Source organism: Oncorhynchus mykiss, chromosome 23 (assembly GCF_057628025.1).
Source record: "Oncorhynchus mykiss isolate SJ-2025 chromosome 23, ASM5762802v1, whole genome shotgun sequence".
NCBI lineage: Eukaryota > Metazoa > Chordata > Actinopteri > Salmoniformes > Salmonidae > Oncorhynchus > Oncorhynchus mykiss.
In genome coordinates, this window is record NC_143044.1 from 27,737,474 (window position 1) to 27,755,000 (window position 17,527).

The 17,527-nt window shown below is 43.6% G+C and overlaps 1 protein-coding gene across 8 annotated transcripts in view; it reads right to left on the minus strand.

Annotated features, from left to right (window-relative positions):
- The window catches only part of LOC110502676 (slit homolog 1 protein), a 158,198-nt gene that overhangs the window by 25,060 nt on the left and 115,611 nt on the right, over positions 1-17,527 (minus strand). For 4 of the 8 annotated variants that reach the window (XM_036960392.2, XM_036960391.2, XM_090217218.1 and 1 more), the window contains exons 15-21: positions 14,046-14,069; positions 9,393-9,537; positions 9,110-9,184; positions 8,869-9,012; positions 6,368-6,511; positions 6,096-6,262; positions 315-447 (exon numbers count right to left, since the gene is read on the minus strand). In XM_036960392.2, coding sequence (XP_036816287.1) covers positions 315-447; positions 6,096-6,262; positions 6,368-6,511; positions 8,869-9,012; positions 9,110-9,184; positions 9,393-9,537; positions 14,046-14,069 — 832 coding nt within the window. The remainder of the gene's footprint in view (positions 1-314; positions 448-6,095; positions 6,263-6,367; positions 6,512-8,868; positions 9,013-9,109; positions 9,185-9,392; positions 9,538-14,045; positions 14,070-17,527) is intronic. The other 4 variants (XM_036960393.2, XM_090217220.1, XM_090217219.1 and 1 more) reach the window with 1 other exon arrangement.

Consider the following 17,527-nt stretch of genomic DNA (forward strand, 5'->3'; position numbering starts at 1 on the left):
TCTTCCTTTCTGTCCATCTCTCTCTTTCTGTCTATCTCTCTCTTTTTGCCTATCTCTCTCTTTCTGCCTATCTCTCTCTTTCTGCCTATCTCTCTCTTTCTGCCTATCTCTCTCTTTCTGCCTATCTCTCTCTTTCTGTCCATCTCTCCCTTTCTGCCTATCTCTCTCTTTCTGCCTATCTCTCTCTTTCTGCCTGTCTCTATCTTTCTGTCTTGACTACAATGCTACAATCTGCTCATGTCCATAAAGTTAAACCTGATTTTATCACAAACATTTTATAATTGAAATGTTTGATGTTCTGCGGAGGAACTCACAGCTCGGTGACGTTTCTGGGGATGCCTTTGGGCAATGTACGGAGGTGTTTGTTACTGCAGCGTACCACGGTCTCCAGACAAGTACACTCACTGGGACACTGAGGCCTGGGCACACAGCTTGTCTCTTCCACACCTGGGGAGGGCGGGAGGGAGAGAGAGAGAGAGAGAGAAGGGGGGGAGAAGGCGGCAGTGAGGGAGGGGATTTGGATTATTCAAATGGCTTTGAGTCACACACTTAAACACAGAGACACACAATTATCGCTAACAATTTAGCAGTCTAAGAACAAAACAGATTGGGCGAGGAACACAGCTAGAGAGATATGAGTGGGAAAGGGGCGGAGAGAAGGAGGGAGATAGAGAAAGAGATAAGGAGAGACATATACCATATACCAAAGATAAAGAGAGGGACAGCGGCGTGTGGAAGAGCGATATGCGGGGGAAGGGGAGGTAAAGAGGGGGAGAGGGAGTGAGAGACAGATACCTTTCACCAAAAGAGACAAGAAGAGGTCAACCAGTGAAGAACAAACACCATTGTAAATAAAACCCATATTTATGCTTATTTATTTTCCCTTTTGTACATTAACCATTTGTACATTGTTTCAACACAGTATATATATACATAATATGACATTTGTCATTTCTTTATTCTTTTGAAACTTCTGTATGTTAAATGTTTACTGTTAATTTGTATTGTTTATTTCACTTTTGTATATTATCTACCTCACTCATATGTTAACATATGTTTCCCATGCCAATAAAGCCCCTTGAATTGAATAAAGAGGGGCAGGAGCGAGGGGGTTGAGAGATGGACCCAGATGAAGTGAAAGAAGGGAAAAACACCATAGCTGCATTTAAAGGAGAGAAAGAGAACACAAGATAATTACAGACTGAGGAGTGAGAGATAAGAAGGAGAACATGTGGAGAGGAGAGCATCCACTAGTCAGACTAATGTGATATCGAAGAGAGAGGAAAAGAGATGACAGATAGAGAGACTAGAGGAAAATAAATGATAGAGAGAGAGAGTAGAGGATTATACATAGACTAGAGGAATAGAGATGATAGATAGACTAGAGGAATAGAGATGATAGATAGACTAGAGGAATAGAGATGATAGATGGAATAGAGATGATAGATAGACTAGAGGAATAGATATGATAGATAGAATAGAGGGATAGATAGAATAGAGGAATAGAGATGATAGATAGACTAGAGGAATAGATATGATATATAGACTAGAGGAATAGATATGATAGATAGAATAGAGGGATAGATAGAATAGAGGAATAGAGGGATAGATAGAATAGAGGAATAGAGATGATAGATAGATAGACTAGAGGAATAGAGATGATAGATAGACTAGAGGAATAGATATGATAGATAGAATAGAGGGATAGATAGAATAGAGGAATAGAGATGATAGATAGACTAGAGGAATAGATATGATAGATAGAATAGAGGAATAGAGATGATAGATAGACTAGGGGAATAGATATGATAGATAGAATAGAGGGATAGATAGAATAGAGGAATAGAGATGATAGATAGACTAGAGGAATAGATATGATAGATGGAATAGATATGATAGATAGAATAGAGGAATAGATATGATAGATAGAATAGAGGAATAGATATGATAGATAGAATAGAGGAATAGAGATGATAGATAGACTAGAGGAATAGATATGATAGATAGAATAGAGGGATAGATAGAATAGAGGAATAGAGATGATAGATAGACTAGAGGAATAGATATGATAGATGGAATAGATATGATAGATATAATAGAGGAATATATATGATAGATAGAATAGAGGAATAGATATGATAGATAGAATAGAGGAATAGAGATGATAGATAGACTAGAGGAATAGAGATGATATATAGAATAGAGGAATAGAGATGATAGATAGACTAGAGGAATAGAGATGATAGATAGAATAGAGGAAAAGAGATGATAGATATAGAGAGGAAAAGAGATGATAGATATAGAGAGGAAAAGAGATGATACATATAGAGAAGAAAATAGATGATACATATAGAGAGGAAAATAGATGATACATATAGAGAGGAGAAGAGATGATAGATATAGAGAGGAAAATAGATGATATATATAGAGAGGAAAAGAGATGATACATATAGAGAGGAAAATAGATGATACATATAGAGAGGAAAATAGATGATACATATAGAGAGGAGAAGAGATGATACATATAGAGAGGAAAATAGATGATACATATAGAGAGGAGAAGAGATGATAGATATAGAGAGGAGAAGAGATGATATATATAGAGAGGAAAAGAGATGATAGATATAGAGAGGAGAAGAGATGATACATATAGAGAGGAAAAGAGATGATAGATATAGAGAGGAAAATAGATGATACATATAGAGAGGAAAATAGATGATACATATAGAGAGGAGAAGAGATGATAGATATAGAGAGGAAAAGAGATGATATATATAGAGAGGAAAATAGATGATACATATAGAGAGGAGAAGAGATGATAGATATAGAGAGGAGAAGAGATGATATATATAGAGAGGAAAAGAGATGATAGATATAGAGAGGAGAAGAGATGATACATATAGAGAGGAAAAGAGATGATAGATATAGAGAGGAAAATAGATGATACATATAGAGAGGAAAAGAGATGATACATATAGAGAGGAAAATAGATGATACATATAGAGAGGAAAATAGATGATACATATAGAGAGGAAAATAGATGATACATATAGAGGAAAATAGATGATACATAGAGAGAGTAGAGGAAAAGAGATGATAGATAGACTAGAGGAATAGAGATGATACATATAGAGAGGAAAATAGATGATACATAGAGAGAGTAGAGGAAAAGAGATGATAGAAAGAAGAGTCCCCTAAGCAAGCTGGTCCTGGGGCTCTGTTCACAAACACAAACACACCCCACAGAGCCCCAGGACAGCAACACAATTAAACTCAACCAAATCATGAGAAAACAAAAAGATCATTACTTGACACATTGGAAAGAATTAACAAAAAAAACAGAGCAAACTAGAATGCTATTTGGCCCTAAACAGAGAGTCCACAGTGGCAGAATACCTGTCCACTGTGACTGACCCAAACTTAAGGAAAGCTTTGACTATGTACAGACTCAGTGAGCAAAGCCTTGCCATTGAGAAAGGCAGACCTGCTCTCAAGAGAAGACAGGCTATGTGCACACTGCCCACAAATTGAGGTGGAAACTGAGCTGCACTTCCTAACCTTCTGCCAAATGTATGACCATATTAAAGACACATATTTCCCTCAGATTACACAGAATTCGAAAAAACAAACTCGATTTTGATAAACTCCCATATCTACTTAAATACCACAGTGTGCCATTACAGCAGCAAGATTTGTGACCTGTTGCCTCAAGAAAAGTCAACCAGTGAAGACCATTGTAAATATAACCCATATGTATGCTTATTTATTTTCACTATTGTACTTTAACCATTTGTACATCGTTGCAACACTGTATATATATGTAATATGACATTTGTAATGTCTTTATTCTTTTGGAACTTCTGTATGTTAAATGTTTACTGTTCATTTTAATTGTTTATTTCACTTTTGTATATTATCTACCTCACTTGCTTTGGCAATGTTAACATATGTTTCCCATGCCAATAAAGCCCCTTGAATTGAATTGAGAACAGAGGAAAGCTGGTGAGACAAAGACAGAGCATTCATTCTCAGCAGCAAGAAGATTCACTGGTCAATACAGCCAACAGCTCAATACCACCACTCAGCCAGCATCGATCACAGGCCTAGGTACTGCTGAATGTGTGTGTGTTTGTGTGTGTTTGTCAGGTGCATCGATCAGAAGCCTAGGTACTGCTGAGTGTGTGTGTGTTTGTGTGTGTTTGTCAGGTGCATCGATCAGAAGCCTAGGTACTGCTGAGTGTGTGTGTGTTTGTCAGGTGCATCGATCAGAAGCCTAGGTACTGCTGAGTGTGTGTGTGTTTGTGTGTGTTTGTCAGGTGCATCGATCAGAAGCCTAGGTACTGCTGAGTGTGTGTGTGTTTGTCAGGTGCATCGATCAGAAGCCTAGGTACTGCTGAGTGTGTGTGTGTTTGTCAGGTGCATCGATCAGAAGCCTAGGTACTGCTGAGTGTGTGTGTGTTTGTCAGGTGCATCGATCAGAAGCCTAGGTACTGCTGAGTGTGTGTGTGTTTGTCAGGTGCATCGATCAGAAGCCTAGGTACTGCTGAGTGTGTGTGTGTTTGTCAGGTGCATCGATCAGAAGCCTAGGTGCTGCTGAGTGTGTGTGTGTGTTTGTCAGGTGCATCGATCAGAAGCCTAGGTACTGCTGAGTGTGTGTGTGTTTGTCAGGTGCATCGATCAGAAGCCTAGGTACTGCTGAGTGTGTGTGTGTTTGTCAGGTGCATCGATCAGAAGCCTAGGTACTGCTGAGTGTGTGTGTGTTTGTCAGGTGCATCGATCAGAAGCCTAGGTACTGCTGAGTGTGTGTGTGTTTGTCAGGTGCATCGATCAGAAGCCTAGGTACTGCTGAGTGTGTGTGTGTTTGTCAGGTGCATCGATCAGAAGCCTAGGTACTGCTGAGTGTGTGTGTGTTTGTCAGGTGCATCGATCAGAAGCCTAGGTACTGCTGAGTGTGTGTGTGTTTGTCAGGTGCATCGATCAGAAGCCTAGGTACTGCTGAGTGTGTGTGTGTTTGTCAGGTGCATCGATCAGAAGCCTAGGTACTGCTGAGTGTGTGTGTGTTTGTCAGGTGCATCGATCAGAAGCCTAGGTACTGCTGAGTGTGTGTGTGTTTGTCAGGTGCATCGATCAGAAGCCTAGGTACTGCTGAGTGTGTGTGTGTTTGTCAGGTGCATCGATCAGAAGCCTAGGTACTGCTGAGTGTATGTGTGTTTGTCAGGTGCATCGATCAGAAGCCTAGGTACTGCTGAGTGTGTGTGTGTTTGTCAGGTGCATCGATCAGAAGCCTAGGTGCTGCTGAGTGTGTGTGTGTGTTTGTCAGGTGCATCGATCAGAAGCCTAGGTACTGCTGAGTGTGTGTGTGTTTGTCAGGTGCATCGATCAGAAGCCTAGGTACTGCTGAGTGTGTGTGTGTTTGTCAGGTGCATCGATCAGAAGCCTAGGTACTGCTGAGTGTGTGTGTGTTTGTCAGGTGCATCGATCAGAAGCCTAGGTACTGCTGAGTGTGTGTGTGTTTGTCAGGTGCATCGATCAGAAGCCTAGGTACTGCTGAGTGTGTGTGTGTTTGTCAGGTGCATCGATCAGAAGCCTAGGTACTGCTGAGTGTGTGTGTGTTTGTCAGGTGCATCGATCAGAAGCCTAGGTACTGCTGAGTGTGTGTGTGTTTGTCAGGTGCATCGATCAGAAGCCTAGGTACTGCTGAGTGTGTGTGTGTTTGTCAGGTGCATCGATCAGAAGCCTAGGTACTGCTGAGTGTGTGTGTGTTTGTCAGGTGCATCGATCAGAAGCCTAGGTACTGCTGAGTGTGAAATCAGTTGGTAAACAAAATAACAAAATACTTTTACAAGGGCAGTCGATTACCTGGAGTCCCATTCAACCACTTTTTGACTTTGAAAGAAAGAGGAGTGAGATGTTGGTGCAGAACGTATTATCAGTCCAGTCCCGGCTAGTTCATTTACCTCCCACACAATGGGGAACATCAACAGGTATCTTAAAGGGACAGTACATGGCAACAAAACAACAAAAAACTTGTGTGCTGGTGTGTGTGTGTGTGTGTGTGTGTGTGTGTGTGTGTGTGTGTGTTGACCGTAACTCACCCTCTTCACAGCGGAAGTCAGGCACTGCCACGTCCTGTAGTGGGATCTCCTTGAGGAAGGCGGGGCGCTGGCATCGAGGGTTGCCCGTGACGATCTTCCTGCTTCTCAGCCAATCACCAAGCCAGGCCAGACGACAGTCACAGTTGAAGGAGTTAGCAAGGAGGTTACTGATGGAGAGATCGAGGGAGAGAGTCAGTACCAGACTTAATAATTACACCAATTATGCTTTAATGCGCCGTGTGTGTATGTGTATGTGTGCATGTGTGTCTTACAGTGTAGATAGTGTTTGCAGGGTGTCGAAGGCTCCAGGGGTGATGGTAGTTAGCTGGTTGTCATAGAGAGACAGCAGGCGAACGTTGTACAAGCCAGTGAAGCTGTTGTTATGGATACAGCTGATCTTGTTGTTCCTCAACATTCTGGAATAGAGAGAACCGCTTAATTGTCATATACCATTGTGATGTGAATAGATATGAAGTGTATTGAAATATGGTGATATAAATAAATATCAAACATTAGGATAAAGACTTTCCCATACAGTCACTTTCCCCATACAGTCACTTTCCCCATACAGTCACTTTCCCCATACAGTCACTTTCCCCATACAGTCACTTTCCCCATACAGTCACTTTCCCCATACAGTCACTTTCCCCATACAGTCACTTTCCCCATACAGTCACTTTCCCCATACAGTCACTTTCCCCATACAGTCACTTTCCCCATACAGTCACTTTCCCCATACAGTCACTTTCCCATACAGTCACTTTCCCCATACAGTCACTTTCCCCATACAGTCACTTTCCCCATACAGTCACTTTCCCATACAGTCACTTTCCCCATACAGTCACTTTCCCCATACAGTCACTTTCCCCATACAGTCACTTTCCCATACAGTCACTTTCCCATACAGTCACTTTCCCCATACAGTCACTTTCCCATACAGTCACTTTCCCCATACAGTCACTTTCCCCATACAGTCACTTTCCCCATACAGTCACTTTCCCGTACAGTCACTTTCCCCATACAGTCACTTTCCCATACAGTCACTTTCCCATACAGTCACTTTCCCCATACAGTCACTTTCCCCATACAGTCACTTTCCCCATACAGTCACTTTCCCATACAGTCACTTTCCCATACAGTCACTTTCCCCATACAGTCACTTTCCCCATACAGTCACTTTCCCATACAGTCACTTTCCCCATACAGTCACTTTCCCCATACAGTCACTTTCCCCATACAGTCACTTTCCCCATACAGTCACTTTCCCATACAGTCACTTTCCCATACAGTCACTTTCCCCATACAGTCACTTTCCCCATACAGTCACTTTCCCATACAGTCACTTTCCCCATACAGTCACTTTCCCATACAGTCACTTTCCCCATACAGTCACTTTCCCATACAGTCACTTTCCCCATACAGTCACTTTCCCCATATAGTCACTTTCCCATACAGTCACTTTCCCCATACAGTCACTTTCCCCATACAGTCACTTTCCCCATACAGTCACTTTCCCATACAGTCACTTTCCCATACAGTCACTTTCCCCATACAGTCACTTTCCCCATACAGTCACTTTACCATTAACAGTCACTTTCCCCATACAGTCACTTTCCCCATACAGTCACTTTCCCATACAGTCACTTTCCCCATACAGTCACTTTCCCATACAGTCACTTTCCCATACAGTCACTTTCCCCATACAGTCACTTTCCCCATACAGTCACTTTCCCCATACAGTCACTTTCCCCATACAGTCACTTTCCCATACAGTCACTTTCCCCATACTGTCACTTTCCCATACAGTCACTTTCCCCATACAGTCACTTTCCCCATATAGTCACTTTCCCATACAGTCACTTTCCCCATACAGTCACTTTCCCCATACAGTCACTTTCCCCATACAGTCACTTTCCCATACAGTCACTTTCCCATACAGTCACTTTCCCCATACAGTCACTTTACCCATACAGTCACTTTACCATTAACAGTCACTTTCCCCATACAGTCACTTTCCCCATACAGTCACTTTCCCATACAGTCACTTTCCCCATACAGTCACTTTCCCCATACAGTCACTTTCCCATACAGTCACTTTCCCATACAGTCACTTTCCCCATACAGTCACTTTCCCCATACAGTCACTTTCCCATACAGTCACTTTCCCATACAGTCACTTTCCCATACAGTCACTTTCCCCATACAGTCACTTTCCCCATACAGTCACTTTCCCATACAGTCACTTTCCCATACAGTCACTTTCCCCATACAGTCACTTTCCCCATACAGTCACTTTCCCCATACAGTCACTTTCCCATACAGTCACTTTCCCATACAGTCACTTTCCCCATACAGTCACTTTCCCCATACAGTCACTTTCCCCATACAGTCACTTTCCCATACAGTCACTTTCCCATACAGTCACTTTCCCCATACAGTCACTTTCCCATACAGTCACTTCCCCATACAGTCACTTTCCCATACAGTCACTTTCCCATACAGTCACTTTCCCCATACAGTCACTTTCCCATACAGTCACTTTCCCCAGACTAACATTGACTCGGTACCGGTACACCCTATATATAACCTCGTTATTGTGATTTTATTGTGTTACTTTCTTTAATAAATGTTTTTACTTTAGTTTATTTAGTAAGTATTTTTGTAACTCTATCTTCTTAAAACAGCATTGTTGGTTAAGGGCTTGTAAGTAACTATTTCCTGGTAAGGTCTTCGGCGCATGTATGCAGTGTGTGTGTGTGTGTGTGTGACTCACAGCATGCGTAGTCCCTCCAGTCCCTTGAACATTCCACTGCGGACAGAGTCCAGCTGATTGGCGGTGAGGTGGAGCTCATTGACTGATCCCGCCCCCTCGAACACCCCATCTTCGATCTCTGTGATCTTATTGTTGCTAAGGTTACTGGGAATAAATCAATTAAAGCGATTAAAAATAAGTTCAGTGAACTTCTTTGATTAAGTAAATAAGTTACCATAGCACATCATAAACTACAACTGACATCTTTTTGAGCTGAGAGAGGGTCTTGAAGACTCCTACAGCCTCCAGTGTGCTGATATCATTGTTGTTCAGACGACTGGGAAGAGAGAGAGGAGAAAACAGAACATGGTTAGAAAGAAACAGAAACACAACGACGAATCCTGAAAAGGTTTCAAACATTTGCAGAGATAAACCATTGACATAAATGTGTGATTAATGTGGTCCAGATGTCTTGCAGTTAAGTGTCAGGGAGGCAGGTGTGTGTGTGTGTGTGTGTGTGTGTGTGTGTGTGTGTGTGTTCTTACAGTTCAGTGGTAGAGGAAGGGATGTGTTCTGGTATCTTATTGAGACGTAGGTTGGAGCAGTCCACCACGTTGGACTCACAGCGACATTTAGGAGGACAGACTGGATCACTGTTACACTCATTATTCAAACGGACGTCCTCGGTGCCTGAAGACACATAACACACACAACTTGGAAAAAAACTCTGTACCTGACAGACAAAAAACACCCGCACAAAACCACCTTTTACCAAACTTGTACCTGAAACCCAAAATGCACACGTCCAACTGGTATAAAAAGCTCACACACACACAACACATTGAGACGTGCTTACAACTCTCTGTGACACACTGGGCTACGCCTATTCTGGCCTTAGAAAATCACTCTATAGGGTCACATCTAGGACGATGAACCTAAACACCTGAGGGCTAAGACACACCAATAGTGTTTGCTGGCCGAGAGCACTTAGAACATCTGAACAGAGTGCCGGCCGTAATTTGCAATCCGAGTGCGCACCGATTTTACATGTAGAATCAGGTGAAAATGTCAGCAGTAGACGTCAGGGGGTGGTCCCTAAACGACAGTGTACACGATGTACACCAAATACACATTCGGTGCAATATGTGCGAGCCTTTAAAGATCAGCTCTCGCCTGGCCTACCACGACCCAAAAGGTTGGCACGTACTACCAGATGAGCGATGGGTAGTGGGAGGGAGAGAGCAGAGAGGAGTGAAAGAGTGATGGAGAGAGAGAGAGAGAGAGATAGGCCAAGAGGGAGAGAGCGGAAGGAAGAGATGAGTACTATTTTAGAAATGTGACCTAGTGGTGTGAAAAGAACAGCAGGTCCTTAAAATGCAGACCAGAGGGAGATGGAGATATTAGGAGAGTTGGAGAGAAGGAAATGGAGAGAGGTGGGGAGAGGCAGGAGAGAGGGATGAGATGTCAGAGAGGATTTGGGCAGTCTAGCAGAGAGGACCCTAGAGTACAGGCCAGGGAGGAAGTGAAGTGTTTAAAGGAGAGGGAGAGAGATGGAGAAAGAGAGTGAGAGTGGGATGAGAGAGGGATGACGTCAGAGATGACTAGGGAGAGAGGGAAAGGAAAGAAGACAGGTGGGGAAGGAGGGGAGTGGCTCCATTGCATGGGAAGATGAGTGTGATGAATATAAGAGGTGAAGGCAACGGAGAGAGTATGTGGGAGAGGCGGAGGGACGGACAGAGTGATGAAGAGAGCGAAGCAGACAGGGATAGAGGAATTCAGGGACGACGTCAGAGGGGTGTGCACTTCTACTTCCTCTTTTCCTCCCTCTTTCCTCTCTCCCTCTCTCCTCTCCCTCTCGCCCACTCTCCTCTCTCCTCTCTCACTCTCTCCTCTCCCTCTCTCCTCTCTCCCTCTCTCCTCTCTCCTCTCCCTCTTTCCTCTCTCTCCTCTCGCCCACTCTCCTCTCTCCCCTCTCACTCGCCCCCCTCTCCCTCTCTCCTCTCTTCCTCTCTCCCTCTCTCCCCTCTTCCTCTCTCCCCTCTCCCTCTGTCTATGAATAGAGGTGTACGTACCAGAGCCTGGAGCCACTTACATCACAACTATTCAATAATGGAGAGGCACTAGCAGCCACTCAATGTGTGTGTGTGTGTGTGTGTGTGTCTCACTCAGAGAGGATGGCTCAGTGTTCTTTTGTTAGTTAGTGTTCTGTGTCCTGTGTTCCATAGCGCTCGCACGCTCAGCCCAACCCCTAAGTGAAGTTTAGAGATGATGTCATCGTGCCACTGTAAAGAGTAGAGCACCCAGAGCCACAGACAGAGGATGCCCCTCAATACGCTTGTAAGTGGAGACGTCATAGAACGTCAAAAATTCAACATTTCTGGAGACACCTTGCCGTTTTGAAGAAATCATCACGCTTGCTATCAAAGAGATTTGCGATGGGTAATTAGCGATAAATTAAGTCAATTGTTTCACCTTATAGCTAGCCAAGATGCTTAACTTGCCAGCTAAAACGGTTTACAGTTAGTTAGCAATCCCTTCTACACTATTTTGCACTATTCTGCCATGTCAATAATATCCAAAAATGACAGGTGTCTCCAGTTGTGTTTATATGTTACCATTGTGACGCTCATTCATGCATATCCACTTCGCAAAGTCAAGCATCTTTCTCTCCACATCTCCTGAGGCTATCTGAGTTGGAGCAGGTGTGACTGAGACGCGTTGTTCCATGTGTTCTGCTTCTAAAATACAGACAGCCTTATTGGTCTCTTTTGGACTCTGAGACAAACTGCACAGACAGACAGGAAGCCTTGTACTGATGATGACTGAAGCCTAATGACGCTCATTACAATGGGCTGTGGACACACACGCGCGCGATGGCTGAAGACTAATGATGCTCATTACAGAGCGAAGTGGAAGAACGGAAGGAAATGTCATTTCCTGCTATCCAGGAAACAAGGAAAGTTTCAGGATGTTGTTTGATCCAGCAGAGTAACTTAACTTTCATTGAGACAAGAGGAGTGACAGAGAGAGAGATAGAAGGGGAGGGAGGGAAAGAGCGAGAGAGAGAGAGAGAGAGAGAAAGAGAGGCAGAGAGAGAGAGACAGACAGAGAGACAGAGAAAGTGAGACAGACAGAGAAAGAGAGGTAGAGTGAGAGAGAGAGAGAGAGAGACAGACAGAGAAAGAGAGGTAGAGTGAGAGAGAGAGACAGAGAAAGAGGGGTAGAGAGAGACAGAGAAAGAGATGTAGAGAGAGACAGAGAGAGACAGAGAAAGAGAGGTAGAGAGAGAGAGAGAGAGAGAGAAAGAGAGGCAGAGAGAGAGAGACAGACAGAGAAAGAGAGAGACAGACAGACAGAGAAAGAGAGGTAGAGTGAGAGAGAGAGAGACAGACAGACAGAGAAAGAGGGGTAGAGTGAGAGAGAGAGACAGACAGAGAAAGAGAGGTAGAGTGAGAGAGAGACAGACAGAGAGGTAGAGAGAGAGAGACAGAGAGACAGAGAGACAGAGAAAGAGAGGTAGAGAGACAGAGAAAGAGAGGTAGAGAGAGAGAGAGACAGAGAAAGAGAGGTAGAGAGAGACAGAGAAAGAGAGGTAGAGAGAGAGACAGGGAAAGAGAGGTAGAGAGAGAGAGACAGAGAAAGAGAGGTAGAGAGAGACAGAGAAAGAGAGGTAGAGTGAGAGAGAGACAGACAGACAGAGAAAGAGAGGTAGAGAGAGAGATGCCATGTCAATAAAGTCAATTGAATTGAATTGAATTGAGAGAGACAGGCAGAGAAAGAGAGAGGTAGGGAGAGAGAGAGAGAGAGAGAGAGAGTGAGAGAGAGAGACAGAGACAGACAGAGACAGACAGAGAAAGAGAGGTAGGGAGAGAGAGAGAGAAAGAGAGACAGCGACAGAGACAGAGAAAGAGAGGTAGGGAGAGAGAGAGAGGTAGAGAGAGAGAGACAGAGACAGACAGAGAAAGAGAGGTAGAGTGAGAGAGAGACAGACAGAGAGACAGAGAAAGAGAGGTAGAGAGACAGAGAAAGAGAGGTAGAGAGAGAGAGAGACAGAGAAAGAGAGGTAGAGAGACAGAGAAAGAGAGGTAGAGAGAGAGACAGGGAAAGAGAGGTAGAGAGAGAGAGACAGAGAAAGAGAGGTAGAGAGAGAGAGAGAGAGAGACAGAGAAAGAGAGGTAGAGTGAGAGAGAGACAGACAGACAGAGAAAGAGAGGTAGAGAGAGATGCCATGTCAATAAAGTCAATTGAATTGAATTGAATTGAGAGAGACAGGCAGAGAAAGAGAGAGGTAGGGAGAGAGAGAGAGAGAGAGTGAGAGAGACAGAGACAGACAGAGAAAGAGAGGTAGGGAGAGAGAGAGAGAGAGAGAGAGAGAGAGAGAGAAAGAGAGAGACAGCGACAGAGACAGAGAAAGAGAGGTAGGGAGAGAGAGAGAGAGAGTTTCACTGTGATTACATTTCATAATGTCCTAGAGAGTATATTCTACAGTCCAATTATTCCCAGAATAAAACATGGAATTCCAATGTTTTTGTGATTGTTTGTCAATATTATTTTGCATTAATCAGGCTTTTATTTGATCTTCCCAATGAATTTCCTTTCGATTCGCCTGCCAATGATAGCCCTTTATCTGTCTGACACACACACATACCCCCCCCCCCCCCCCCACACACACACACCTCCTCTAATTGTGAAGTTATTTTCTTGGAAATGCTCTTGTTAAGGACTCTGAAAACATCCGCTGATTGGAATCTGGGTCCTATGGTGGGCTTTATTTTCTTCATTCTCTACCACTAGAGGACCCTCTATCTTTCTATCATGCAGACTCTCTCTCTCCCTTTCTGTCTACCGAGTACACACACACACTCACACACACACACACACACACACACACACACACACACACACACACACACACACACACACACTTGTCAGTGAATGTGCTTGTGCCAAAGCAAATAAGACCTTCCTTCAGTCTTTATCAAAGTTAGTCTGAGTTATACAAACAGAGGTGAGGCATAGGGCCAGAGAAGGAAACACACAACTTATGGTAAAACCCAAACCCAGAGAGTTGATCCATTCCAGTTAGAATAATAGAGGTTAAAGAAGAGGAAGAACACAAAAAGAGTGGAGGGGTGGAGCTGTGGAGAGGTGAAAAGCTAGCTAGAAAGAGTATGAAAGCGTAAACACAACCCACTCACCAGGGATGAAGTATTGTTCCTTGGCTGTGATGGAAACAAGAGAGAAGCAATGATGTCAGTCAACACAGATATGGTCAAACAGAGTCATATATACTTACATATATATATGACTAGATGTGATACAGATAGTCATGTATGACTATATATGACTATCTTCATAAATGGCACTGGCAACTATGACTATGGTAAATATGACAATGCTATGGAGAAGCTATGAAAAGATAAAACATCAATATATTGTATCAGGAGAGGAAGAGAAGGAAGAGGGAGAGAGGTAATCAGAGAGCAAGAGAGAGGGGGAAATACAGAAGAAAGACAGAGAAAGTATATAGAGAACACATCAACGAAGTGGAATCATCAGTCCATGTTTATTCACCATGGCTAGGCAGACGGTCATGTTAGATTGTAAACCAGCGTGGGCGAGAGTAGACTTTTAAGAGAGGAGTGCCTGGCTGCAGAGCCCACTGCTCTGACACAGTACACTGGCAGAGAGACACACAGCCAGACAGAAACACTATACTGTATCCTATGGTTGCCAGAGACAGGGAGGGCTAGGGGAGTGGGATTGGGAAATGGGCAGGAGAAGGGAGGGGGCCTGGGGGCCAGGGAGAAGGGGAATTAGTATAGTAAAGGGGCCTAGGGGGGTGGGAATGCAGGAGAGTAAGGAGGTGGGCACAGCCTAAAACCCACAATGCCTAGCAGGCAGAGGAAAAGGGCCTGGAGGTAGGTTAGAAGTTGGGAAGATTCAACGTACCAATTAGGATCAGGCTAAAAATACTTGAATCAGTCATAGAGCCCATTGCCTTTTATGGTTGTGAGGTCTGGGGTCCGCTCACCAACCAAGACTTCACAAAATGGGACAAACACCAAATTGAGACTCTGCATGCAGAATTCTGCAAAAATATCCTCCGTGTACAACGTAGAACACCAAATAATGCATGCAGAGCAGAATTAGGCCGATACCCACTAATGATCAAAATCCAGAAAAGAGCCATTCAATTCTACAACCACCTAAAAGGAAGCAATTCCCAAACCTTCCATAACAAAGCCATCACCTACAGAGAGATGAACCTGGAGAAGAGTCCCCTAAGCAAGCTGGTCCTGGGGCCTTGTTCACAAACACAAACACACCCCACAGAGCCCCAGGACAGCAGCACAATTAGACCCAATCAAATCATGAGAAAACAAAAAGATCATTACTTGACACATTGGAAAGAATTAACAAAAAAAACAGAGCAAACTAGAATGCTATTTGGCCCTAAACAGAGAGTCCACAGTGGCAGAATACCTGTCCACTGTGACTGACCCAAACTTAAGGAAAGCTTTGACTATGTACAGACTCAGTGAGCAAAGCCTTGCCATTGAGAAAGGCAGACCTGCTCTCAAGAGAAGACAGGCTATGTGCACACTGCCCACAAATTGAGGTGGAAACTGAGCTGCACTTCCTAACCTCCTGGCAAATGTATGATCATATCAGAGACACATATTTCCCTCAGATTACACAGATCCACAAAGAATTTGAAAACAAACCCAATTTTGATAAACTCCCATATCTACTGGGTGAAATACCACAGTGTGCCATCACAACAGCCTGATTTGTGACCTGTTGCCACGAGAAAAGGGCAACCAGTGAAGAACAAACACCATTGTAAATACAACCCATATTTATGCTTATTTACTTTCCCTTGTGTACATTAACCATTTGTACATCGTTGCAACACTGTATATATATGTAATATGACATTTGTAATGTCTTTATTCTTTTGGAACTTCTGTATGTTAAATGTTTACTGTTAATTTATATTGTTTATTTCACTTTTGTATATTATCTACCTCACTTGCTTTGGCAATGTTAACATATGTTTCCCATGCCAATAAAGCCCCTTGAATTGAATTGAATGAAGAGGGTAAGGTGGGGGCAGAGAAGGGGCAGTGGTATTTGAAGTTGCCACAGACAGAGAGGTGGTGGGCACAATGCTTGAGAAATTGAACATGGGCAGAAACCCTACCCACAGCCCCAGCCATATACAGTGATGTCAGCTCTCTGTGGTGAACATTGAAACCAGATTCACTATGTGTTAATGTGCTATAAAACCTGCTAGAGGTTGGGAGAGGGAGGGAGGGACTACATGAAAACCCTTGGTAAGGGATAAAGTACAGTACTATCCTATGCTGTAAATAGAGAGGAAGAATGAAAAAGAAAGAGAGTATGCCTCCAGGCTGTCTGGAGGGATATTGATTGGTCTGAGTCGAGCTGGCAGAGCAGAGAGGGAGATTGAGAGTATTTAAGAGAGAGTGATCGCACAGAGTGGAGAACAAGGAGTGAGACAGAGAGAGAGATGGAGAAGAATGAGGCTAGGAGAGAGGGGGAGCAGCAAGAGAAGTAAAGGGAAGAGAGAAATGAATGGTCACAGAGCTAGATGAAGAGACCGAGGCCAGTCCCAAAACAGAGAGCGGGAGAGAGAAATAGAGAGATGGAGAAATAGAGACACAGAGACCAGCCTTCTAGATAGATACACAGAGACAGAGAGAGCTGGAGAGAGACAGATAACAGCATTAGAGATAGATAGAGAGAGAGTGAGAACTGGAGAGAGAGACAGAGAGCAGCCTTAAGAGATAGAGAGAGAGAGAGAGAGAGAGAGAGAGAGAGAGAGATCTGGTGATCTGGTGCTTCTGTCCCCAACCAAGGATGGCCTACAGCAGCACTTAGATCTTCTGCACAGATTCTGTCAGACCTGGGCCCTGACAGTACATCTCAGTCAGACTTGTCCCATTTTGTGAATTATTGGGTGGTGAGCAGACCCCAGACCTCACAACCATAAAAGGCAATGGGTTTTATAACTGATTCAAGTATTTTTAGCCAAATCCTAATTGGTATGTCAAATGTTATGTTCCTTTTGATGGCATTGAAGGCCCTTCGTGCCTTGTCTCTTAGATTGTTCACAGCTTTGTGGAAGTTACCTGTGGCGCTAATGTTTAGGCCGAGGTATGTATCGTTTTTTTGTGTGCTCTAGAGCAACAGTGTCTAGATGGAATTTGTATTTGAGACTGCATGCAGAATTCTGCAAAAAATATCCTCCATGTACAATGTAAAACACCAAATAATGCATGCAGAGCAGAATTAGGCCGACTCTCGCTAATTATCAAAATCCAGAAAAGAGCCGTTACATTCTACAACCACATAAAAGGAAGTGATTCCCAAACCTTCCATAACAAAGCCATCACCTACAGAGAGATGAACCTGGAGAAGAGTCCCCTAAGCAAGCTGGTCCTGGGGCTCTGTTCACAAACACAAACACACCCCACAGAGCCCCAGGACAGCAACACAATTCAACTCAACCAAATCATGAGAAAACAAAAAGATAATTACTTGACACATTGGAAAGAATTAACAAAAAAAACAGAGCAAACAAGAATGCTATTTGTCCCTAAACAGAGAGTCCACAGTGGCAGAATACCTGACCACTGTGACTGACCCAAAC